This window comes from Augochlora pura, chromosome 7, assembly GCF_028453695.1.
Source record: "Augochlora pura isolate Apur16 chromosome 7, APUR_v2.2.1, whole genome shotgun sequence".
Lineage (NCBI taxonomy): Eukaryota > Metazoa > Arthropoda > Insecta > Hymenoptera > Halictidae > Augochlora > Augochlora pura.
In genome coordinates, this window is record NC_135778.1 from 24,527,809 (window position 1) to 24,538,926 (window position 11,118).

At 31.0% G+C, this 11,118-nt stretch overlaps 2 protein-coding genes and 1 long non-coding RNA gene across 13 annotated transcripts; 1 reads left to right on the top strand and 2 right to left on the bottom strand.

The window, feature by feature from the left end:
- Positions 1-108: 108 nt before the first annotated feature.
- On the bottom strand, positions 109-4,203 carry LOC144472916 (mitochondrial 2-oxodicarboxylate carrier). Of its 9 annotated transcripts, none has more exons than XM_078186365.1 (8): positions 2,188-3,247; positions 2,057-2,109; positions 1,644-1,969; positions 1,399-1,505; positions 1,235-1,291; positions 759-1,058; positions 523-668; positions 109-448 (listed from the first exon to the last, which is right to left on the bottom strand). In XM_078186365.1, exons 3-8 carry the CDS (start codon positions 1,822-1,824, stop codon positions 328-330), a joined length of 912 nt encoding a protein of 303 aa, XP_078042491.1. In that variant the 5' UTR covers positions 1,825-1,969; positions 2,057-2,109; positions 2,188-3,247; the 3' UTR covers positions 109-327. The 9 variants fall into 9 exon arrangements, with proteins under 9 accessions (XP_078042491.1, XP_078042492.1, XP_078042497.1 ...); XM_078186366.1 differs by having other exon boundaries at positions 2,057-2,088; positions 2,178-3,247; XM_078186371.1 differs by lacking the exons at positions 2,057-2,109; positions 2,188-3,247 and adding an exon at positions 4,189-4,203.
- Positions 3,245-8,524, top strand: Ntpase (ectonucleoside triphosphate diphosphohydrolase NTPase). Of its 3 annotated transcripts, none has more exons than XM_078186358.1 (7): positions 3,245-3,420; positions 4,881-5,008; positions 5,089-5,497; positions 5,577-5,750; positions 5,813-6,241; positions 6,328-6,504; positions 6,590-8,524. In XM_078186358.1, the coding sequence occupies exons 1-7, from the start codon at positions 3,400-3,402 to the stop codon at positions 6,665-6,667; spliced, it is 1,416 nt and encodes a 471-aa protein (XP_078042484.1). In that variant the 5' UTR covers positions 3,245-3,399; the 3' UTR covers positions 6,668-8,524. The 3 variants fall into 3 exon arrangements, with proteins under 3 accessions (XP_078042484.1, XP_078042483.1, XP_078042486.1); XM_078186357.1 differs by having other exon boundaries at positions 3,279-3,323; XM_078186360.1 differs by lacking the exon at positions 3,245-3,420 and adding an exon at positions 4,410-4,538.
- A 993-nt stretch (positions 8,525-9,517) lies between these two features.
- LOC144472918 (uncharacterized) lies at positions 9,518-10,641 on the bottom strand. Its single transcript, XR_013494473.1, has 2 exons — positions 10,403-10,641; positions 9,518-9,883 (listed from the first exon to the last, which is right to left on the bottom strand). It is a non-coding gene; the product is annotated as an uncharacterized LOC144472918 (long non-coding RNA).
- Between the last annotated feature and the right edge of the window lie 477 nt (positions 10,642-11,118).

Genomic DNA, 11,118 nt, shown 5'->3' on the forward strand with positions numbered 1-11,118 from the left:
GAAAAGTGGTTGGATTCTGTTTTAGATGATTAAACACTGAATTGCGTTTACTACTTATTTATTTATTTTTTAAATGATCAGTAGGATTCAATTAGTTTTCATTTGAAATAAAGATAAAAAATGATATATTTAACAAACAGATACAGTGTAGTATACATTAATTACCATTGTAATGGATTAAAATTAGAAAGGGACTTTAATTGCTAATAAATTATACTATGAGATGCATTTTCAAATCTCTTTTCTCTTAAAGAATATACGTGAAAGTTAAAGTAATGGTTTGGTAGTAGCAATAAATGCACACATTCAGTCTATGTTAGTCTACTATCAATAAGGAACTACGACATTGAGATATGATTTCATATGTTCATAAACTATGAGCATAATCGCACCACCTGGTCCTAATCTTAAAACCTTTGGTAGCAATCCTTTATACAAGGCTCTAAATCTAAAATAAAATATTCAACTATAAAATCATTGAAACAAAGGAAAGAATTTTCAAATTTTTACAGTGTATCTCACCCTTCTCTATGATAGACTATACAAATCGTTTTTATAGTTCCTTTGTACTGAATTTCACCTTGAGGTCCTTGTATGCGACTTTTAGCAACATCAAATGGTATATTCATACAGGATGCTAGTGTACCTGATATGAAGCCTAATACAAACTGAAAAGAAGATCGTTATATTGTTAGAAGGTGTAACGAAAATTAGTAGACGAAATATGAATGTTTCAATTAAGATATAGCAAACTGTACCTTAAGCAACAATTCTGGAGCATAATCTTGTTGTGTCTTCAACCATGGAAGAAGAGCATTGTAAGTACCGAAGTAGAACGTGTTAAATATACCGTTTCGCATTATTGTAGCAGATAAACCTTTATTGAGACCATTTAATCCAAACCCTTGTTGTGCAAGTATTCGTTGGGTTACAGAAAAAGTCGATGGACTGTGTTTGAAATGCTTGCGATCAGATTGCATTTGTACTTTAACTACTTCAAAAGGATTTACTAAAATACCCTCTGTTACACCTGTCAGGAAGCCAGCATAGTAAAATACCTAAAAGGGAGTATTATTTTATTGACAATTGCATAGAACATATTTCATAAGAAGATATGACAATAATCACTACTGTTTCAATATCTGATAATAGTAATATTGTTGTTATGCAATATTTAGTAGAAAAAAGATCTATTTTCTCTTATTTTTGAAAGGAGTTTTCATGTTGGCCATACCATTGTTTTTGATGAGCTATCACTAAATAGCTTCTTGTACTGCTCAAAGGAGAAGAACTGTAAACATTAAATTTTAATTTTTACAAAAACAAGATAAACAGCAGAACTATATACTTTTTGCAGCATGAACATTGCATAATATGCGTGAACAATATGTCACATACTTTTACAGCTCTTTTTGGCGTTTCCATAATAACTGGAGGTAATATACCTTTCCAGAATGCTGCAAATCCTTCATTTATATACATTTTTCTCATACAGTCACGAATTCCTGTGGTAAAAGTGTAACCAAAAGATGTATATAAATAATCAAAGAAAACAAAAAACATTAAAATGCTCAGAAAAAAAGAAGTAAATCAATAAAAATGAATATTAACATAAAAATAAATACAAATTAACGATACAATGCCTGTATAGTAAAGAGCATCATTTTGTGCAATTTTGACCTGTAGTTGGAAACGTGTTTTAATAAGGTCCATTGGATGCATTATGCAGGCTTCTACAAAACCTGCACAGCCTCCTGCACTAATTTGAATTACAGCTTCTCTTACAAAACTTGGTTTATGTTGTATAGTTTCTTTGTACGCCATTCTGTTGCATTCACTTCTGTACGTGTTCGTTGTGAATAACTTCTTATATTATTTCTGTGTAGTGGATAAATGACCACGTTTTCTTTTTTATTAGAAATGAAATATTACTTTCTATATAAGTTTTCTTCTAATTTCACTGCAATTCCTAAGATGAACATAAAAATAACTTAAAAAACAATGCAATAACTAAACAATTTTGTTTAAACGAAATTATAATTAATTGAATATATACATTGAGTGACACGTTTTCGTGGTGGTCGTTTTCTGTCGAATGAGATTCAGAAACTAACGATTATGAAAATTACGTAAATTTTACTGAATGTTAAATGTGATGTAGCCATATCTTATAATACCTTATCTTACCCGTGTATTGCGTAATAAAAGTCTAACAAACTTATTAGTAAATATTTCCCAACAAAAATACTTATTCACGTAATTCTCTATTATTAAATTGGTAAAAAAAAGTTTGTTCAATTAAAATATCACAAAAAGATATTAAAAAAATGATGTTTTAAAGGTTGTTAGATGTAACAATTACATTTAAATATAAAATTTAGTAAAATGTTCAATTAATATTTATTAGTTTTAAATATCAGTTTGAGTTACATACAATTACATACAACGTGAAATTAGTTTTCTGTGTGATTACATACTTCATTCATGCAAAATTCATATTGCATACGTACAAACATGGTAAAGATAGTAAATAATTGTTTTTAAGAATATTAATAAAACAATGTTTGTAATAGCAATTCAGTTTAGGAAACAATTTTGTGGAGATTCACATATTTAAAGAAATATGTTTTTAAGTACACTTTTCAAATAAATTCCTTCAAGGTCAATGTTGGACACATACACATATGCATGTATGGAATACTTTATACAATACTGTTCTTCGATTTTGTAATATTTGACAGTTTGATATTGTTAAACTTTACATATTGTCTAATGAGTTATATCTATTAACTCACAATATTGCTATTAAATGATTTTAAAGAAATTATTTTGTATTATTCTTATCTTTGAAATATAGACTATTCGGATTTTGTTTTATATTTTAAAATTATGAGACATGTTTAATTAGTTTAAAATGAAGAAATACAGTAAGATTATTACGAAAGCTAATCTTTGAAAGTGTTAACGAAACTCAGTGCATAAACAGTTAAAAATAGAAATTCAAAACATTCGGTTAAACAACTTTTTAACGCAAACAAGTACAGTTAGTTACAATCGAACTCATTGTGATAAGTTTCTCGTGACGTAATCAGTTAGTTAAATAGATAATAACATCTGCTACTAAAACGACTGCAGATAACAACGAATTCTTTGTTCACCTTCGTGATATTCTAATACAATTATGCGAGGCGAACTGTACTTAAAACCTTGAGTCATTATCGCGGCCATTTTGTTGTTAGATATCCTAACAATCTTCTCTATGTCAAGTCTCATCGTCGGGAGTCGCTTCGCTGATGAATAGACAGCGAGAAGGAGTCATTTTAGTAATAGTCGCTTCGTAGTATGTAAGCTTATTCTTTTTCGTATTCTTCATTTCTTTACGGTTCAGTTTACAACGACATGGAAATTAAGCGGAGGAAGGTTAGTTTTTATTTTATTTTAGTAGTGTACTCCGCAGTCATAAGAATTTTCATAAGTGTACGAAAATGATGGAATAATGCTTAGTTTGACGAAAAATGATTACTCAATACAATCTATATTTAGTACTATGTACGTACAGTGACGGAATAAAGTAATTAGTACATCTTTTAAAATGCTGTAGTTTTTTAAAAATTGAACTGTTACAAAATTTAAAATTATTCTCAATGACAGATGAAATAATCTACTAGACAATGACTAAAACGTTTTTTTTATAATTTTGCTATTACTTGAAATAATTAAATGAATAAAAAAACTCGCGTTTTTTAACTTTTTCGTCTGGATCTATAAAGAACGATTGACGTTGTTAAAAATTACAAACAATACAATATCGCAAAAATCACAGTTTTGTTCTAATTTGTGACACTTTCTATTTTATTGTAACTTTGTGTTAATTGATTTCGATGAAACTTTTAACATCCACATATGTACATATGTTACAGAGATCTATAAAACACATTTTTTAAATTTTCGTTATAGGTTCAGATAAAAAAGTTGAAAAACAAAAATTAGGAAAAAGTATTTTAGTAATTTTCTAGTAGAATAGTTCTTCTATCATTTAAAACAAAATTTAAGTCGTTCAGTCCAATTTAAAAAAATTCACAACGTTTATTCTGTTACTATTTGCATAGGATCCACATTGTAGAATTTTAATAATAAATGTCACTGCTTATGTTTTTAATATTATAATATGATGATAACAATAATTACCAATGTTTGCTTTTGTTTGTTATTATTATAAAAACTTGATGTAAATATTTTATAAATATTCATCAGCCCTGTTCGAATTGTACATATAAGTTTGAAATATAGAATTTGAAACATATAACTAACTCGTTCAATTATTGTGTGCTACGTCCTTTATATTATAATTAAAATAGTATAGAAATGTTTATACACCCGTTATATTTGATTCAAGATTGTGATTTCCCACATTAGGTACATACATACTACGTGATGTCGGTGTTTATTTTTTTCGTTAGTTGCTTCGTGTGAACAAACAAAAATTGCCATTGTTGCCTATAGCTATTTCTATTCTAAGTTAGATGCAATATATTTCAGTGAGTTTAAAATGCAATTCATTCTGTTAGCGCCGTCAAGGCGATTTAATCTCTTACGTATTTTCTTATCTCGATATCTTTGAGGTTATTTAATAATTTATCTTTATTCTATTGCTTCTATTATTTTTTTTCTTTAGAAAAGTATCTACTTAAATATAGTACTCTAATAAAAACAGATGTGTAGGCTTTAAAAAAGTTTAAAAAGCTTTCAAGAAATACTAATAGAAATGATGAAAAACGAAAAAGGAAGAGTTATCTCAAATACTTTAATTTTTATAGAATATACAGAATATTTATAACATTTTTACATGATAATTTGTAATAAATTATGCGCATTTTCAGTTAAGATCAGAAAATGATGTTTACAATGCAGAGCCAAGGTTACGGACAAAGAAGAGTTATCCAAGCAGAAGATACTTTATGGTTGTTACTGTGTTGGGAATCTTATTTTTGGGATACATAGCAATAGCGTATGATCTGTTTGTTTTATATTTCTTAGCACTAATCATGATTGTAATAAAAATTTGTTGAATTTTGTTTTTGTTTATAGGTATGATTTTAATCCAGCACGTTTTGTTACCAAGGCAATTGATACATTGGCTCTGTCTCTAAGTTTCCTATCAAGATTTTATGTTGTAGTTATTGATGCAGGTTCTACTGGTAGTCGTGCTTTAGCTTTCAGTTTTTATGAGTCTGTTCTTGGTGGCAATTTGATATTAGATGGAGAACATTTCTTTCAAACAAAACCAGGCATCAGTGCTTATGCAGACAGGCCAATAGAGTCAGCCAAGTCTCTCACTGTGCTATTAGACAAAGTCAAAGCAGTTATTCCACAATCAGAATGGCAGCATACTGCACTAAGCATGAGAGCTACTGCTGGTTTGAGACTTCTTCCTGGACATAAAGCTGAAGCTATCCTCCAAGAGTGTAGAAAGCTATTTGAAGATTCTGGTTTCCAAGTATGAAGACATGTATTTCTAAATATAAGGTTTTTGAAAATTTTTTAGATAAACTGCTATTATCTGTCACATACTCTAGGTTTCTAAAAATTCAGTTTCTATAATGGATGGAACAGATGAAGGTATTTTCTCTTGGTTTACCATAAATTTCCTATTGGAACGGTTCAACATACACAACCCTGGAAATACAGTTGCTGCATTAGATCTTGGGGGAGGCTCAACACAAGTTACATTCTCACCTGATGCTTCACAGGTACAAATAATTGACTCTTAAGTGCACAGGAAGGTATTAAACTGTTTCTCAATCTTCTGCAGGCAAAGAAACTTGATGGACACATATATTCGGTTAATATCTTTAATCACAACATGAGTGTATACACGCACAGTTATTTGGGCATGGGTCTCATGGCTGCCAGAAAAGAGATTATAACACACGGATTAAACTTAGATAACGTAAATCCACGGGAAACCACAGAAATACGATCTGAATGTGTAAATCCAATAGTTTCTACTGAATGGAGTTACGGAGGACTTAATTACCTAGTCAAAGGTCCCATTAGTGGAGCACACAAATTAGTGAAGAATCAAAATTTCGCTGGCGGCGAAGTAGATAGACCAATTGTTAACTTTCAGACATGCTTGAAGATTATTGAGAAGTATGTTAGTGGAATTAAAAATAAACCAGAAGGTTTAAAGGATCATGAGATTTATGCATTTTCATATTACTTTGATCGTGCCACAGAGGTAATATATTAATACAGCTTTACATTTCTGAATAAATATGAACTGGTTAATGTAGAACATACAGTTTTAAATTATTAATGTTTTAGGTCGGTCTTGTGGACCCCTTTTTTGGTGGAGTCGTTCAAGTAAGCGCACTTCTTGAAATGGCAAAGGCCGTCTGCGATTACCCAAATACTGATCAGCCCTTTATTTGCCTTGATTTAACATTCATTTATGTTCTTTTACGTGACGGGTTTGGCTTGGAACCTACAACAAAACTATATGTAAGTGTATATGATTTATATGCATGTCTCTACAATACCAGACGATTATATGTTAACCCAATACTCAATTTTGGTTGGATAACAGCTATACAAGAAGATAACTGGACACGAATTGAGTTGGGCCCTTGGTGCTGCCTTCAACATAATTCAGAACGGACTTTAACACATCTGGAATATAGATACAAAGTTATTTTTACACAAAATTCAGGAAATTGCTAGAATCTATTACGTGTGGCGAAGCCACTTGATTTAGGTAGGAATTATTAACCTATTATCACATTCATTGTTTCCTCATGATACCATATCTTGTTACTGATACATTTCCTTCAAGTGGAACATACTACATTTGATTGACCATTTTCCTCAAAGCCACGAAACATTGAAAACAGTGAATGTGTATAAGTTGCCTAATTAGAGAGTTTTAACATCCAATTTCACTAACATTCAATCAATTGTAAATCAACAATATTAAGCTATTGATTTTAAATTAAAATTTAATCAATGACAAACGCACAGGTCTGTGTATTATCAAAGATGCACAATTTTACAAAGTATATTTAACACAGTAAGCTATTTTTAAAACATGGATAATATCAATATATAATTATTATATAGTAATTATATAGTAATTGAAGAGTAGTTGAAGTGATTCTCCTGACGGGGATATCGGCCATATCTCTTATGTGATAGAAAATAGAAAGAGATAGTATAGACAAAATGTAATCAATTTAGCATGTACCTTTCCTATTATTTCGTGAGCGTGATGGTACATTTGCAATTTGAAGCTGTAATTCTTAAAGCTGAAATCTATATATTTTTTAACGACTTAACTTTTATTATGATAAGTATATTCTATTTATCAAATAACACTGATGTGTACTATTGTTACATATCATGAATATCATTAAAGCGAATCCAATGTCAGCGTTCTGTTAACAAACAGTTCTATATTTACATTGCAAACGTCGTATATACAAAACCATAGGGCCTATGGTTCTTATTGAATCATGTAGCGGTTTCGTTTACAATTTATGATATTGTCAGTGAAACGTTACATCGTCGGCCAATGAATGTGATTATAGTTGGTGAAGGATTTCCGATGAGAATCGAATTGTTTTTCATAGTTGTGGCTAAACGACACGACTTAGTTAAGGTTTTTAAATTCTCATATTTGACTTTGAAATTTGAAATTTTTTAAAGGGAATATTTGATAATAGTTAAATAAATCTTAGTTATGACGATTTCCTGACTTTTCAATGTGCAATTAAAATAATGGAAAGCAGAATATTTAATTTTGAATTTCAAGGTCAAATTGTTACAACTGCTACTTGTTACTACTTGCTCACAAGTCGCCACGTGAGTCTATTTTACTTCTTAAATGCTATACAATTAAGATACTTTTTTATTATGAGCATCTAGGTAACATCAGTTGAGCTATTTTTATGGTATAAGGTCTATTTTTCTGTATGGAGCATTTTTCGATAATTTTATAACATGTTGAGGATTGTTATAAAAATCTGTGCTGGCCAAGTTTAGTTTTTACCAGATTGTTGAGTACTGTAAACTGAAGCAGTTTCGATCATTAATTTTTATTTTAATATCAACATTACAGTATCTTGTTGTCATTGACGTTTAGTAATTCAAACTTTATGAACAAAACTTTTACAACAAATTGATACTTACAAATATGTTTTAGGAAATATTCTTTACGTTTTTGACAACCTATATAATTGTATTAACAGCCTTCTACATAAATTTGTAAAACATATTTGTAAAATGATCATTAGATCCTAAGTATTTTTGCATTAAAATACGATGGTACGAATTTTATTAATGGACGAATCGAATATATTTTTATTGTTAGAGTTTACTTTATTTAATGTATTTTGAATATTTCCTTTCCTGTAATCTTGCCCTGTGAAATGATTAGTAAAAGTTATGCGAATTTGTTATAATAAACAAAATAACATGATACTAACTTTATAAAGAAGAAAAAATGAATTTATATGTTTCAAACTGATTGATAATGTTAATTTAATGTCCTGGTATGTTTAAAAGTGTTATTTATAATTATTTTCCTTTCATGTAGTTGTGCGCCATGCAGGATGACGGTTACTTTTTGTTTGTATAATGCACAGTGGCTGACTGGCAGAGCGAGGAACATTGTCTCGCGATGAAAACCGTAATTATGCCGGTGTCGTAATGATTGAAGTAACAATCGAGATAGCAATCAATGGCGACAATTGTGCCAGTGACCTGTACTTATCCGATGACAGAAATGCTGTCAGGACAGTAATCACAGCTTCTAACTAACATTGAAAGTATTTACAATTATGCTTTTCATTGCATATAGTGCATCCAAAGCGTTGTTTTGTTATTAAACGTTCTTCATGCTACATAAGCAATACAAATTTGTGAAAGTAGGAAAATCTTATTCGATCACTGTAATACATACTTAACGTTTCATGAGCCACTTCATAAGAGCAGTACACATCCGAAAAGTAAATTACTGATTGCAAAGAGGTATAATTACCAGTAGAAGATATTAAAATTCTTGTGTTGTATAATTGTCATTTCTATTTAAGATAAAAGTTTTATTTAGCAATCAGCAACGGAATTATATCAATGTTTATCTATCTGGTTTATAAAAACTTGTTGCATGCCGTAAACTAAATGTAATCGGATTACAAAAAATTGTTGTAAATTAAGTCTAACTGGTTCAGAAAAAATTAGTTAATGCTTGAGATTGCCACGAATGATTTGACTTTATTCTAAGAGTCATACTCAATTAAATTCATAAGCGAAGCAGTATTATCTGTAAGTCAATAAGTTATCTCAACGTGCATAGTCTAACAATGTTTTTTGGTACTATCTCTTCGAAAGAAATTACTCAGTTGCTTCGCCGAACCGTAAACAACGGATTTGCATGAAAAAAACAGCAGCCAAAGAAATTACGAGGTCGATGGTAATTGGTATCTCGTGCAATCATAGTCCGTTGCGCAATAATAACGAGAATAAGAGTAATGTTAACGTTGTAGATCGATAAGAATGATCGTGCACGCGAGAGTTCGTCTAAGCTGGACACCGTAGGTGAGCTCGGTCAGTGAAACAAGGAAGAAAAGGACCTAATCGAGTGAAAGCTAAGGTCAAAAGGCCAATAAACGTTCTCGAACAAGCCGATAAGCTGCATAATAGCAAAATACCAATTGCGTTTCACTACTTTCCTTTTTCTTAGTCAGCATCTACGTGGAATAACGTTTAATTGCGCTCAGGCCGATCGGCGCCGTGGATCGTGGATCTATCACTTCCGGTCGATCCTTGTTTTCCCCGTATATTGTACTGATCGACTTTTCGCAAGAGACTCTCAAATCGTGAAACACTGAAATGATGCAATTTAAAAGTACTTATAGCATTTCCTCATCGTTTAATAAACTCCCGATAGGTCTCTCTTCCTTCATTATCTATGCACCACTTTTGCGAATCTCTGTGTTCTGAACATAATAATTAAAAATACAAAGAAACGAAACAGCTATTTCAAGTTACAAAAGTAAGTCTTCCTTTTGAAATTAATATTATTATGTTTTAAAATAATATTAGAGCCAAAAGAGCTTGTTTTTTGATACCAAAATGGCTGACAGATATGCAATCGACGAAATCAATAATTTCTTTTAGTAAAGTAAAATTTTATTTCACATTTTGAATACAAGTATTCTTTTTAAAAATGAATATTATTATGTTTAAAATAATATTGAAGACCAAGTATCTTGTTTTTTGATACCAAAATGGCTGACAGATATGCAATCGACGAAATCAATAATTTCTATTAAGATGACAATCTGATCATTTATAAGTTTATAAACGGAGCTTGAAATTCACGGTTTGCAGAAAAGGAACTCACGGATTAGATTGTTCCTTCGGTTCGTCTTGTCCCCTACTACGTGCAAAATTTCGCAAAATCGTTGGAACGAGAACATCGAGGAAAATTCTAGACCGTTGTGATTGCTTACACTGAGACCTGCACATTCCACAACCTCATCTGTTGCATTCATTCTCGCGTCGAGACTGGCTGGATCACGCGTTGCTCACGTCTGACTAGCAACTAACAATCGACGCCATGTTAATAATATTCGGCACGTAACGAAAACTATAGTAATACCTGCGAAAATTCAACAAAATTCGAATTTCAGTAATTTTTCAGATTTTTAGAACCTTTTTATAATTTGAATCGATGACTACTATTTTAAAAAATATACCTTTACCAAAATGGAGCAAGATAACTATTTTTATATTGTTTCCACAATGAAAATTATTCTATAAAATGTGTATTTTAAATTTTTGGAGATCTTCCGGATCTTTTCAAAATAAACAAGGTTGGCCGAAGTTAAACGATACACCTGCAGGACAAAGTGGAGGAACTGAACAGGTAAAATCGTGTCTCGATTGGAGTATCACGTACAGATCAGTTATGCCACGTCCAACTGACAAACAAGCCTTTCTAATAGTCTCATGAAGCCGCTAACCCTGTTCCAAAGGGTATCGGAAAGTCGTTAGCTCCGAAAATGGCGTTCGATCGCGACCATTCAACACACCCGGGGGGGGGGGGGGGGGGGGAAA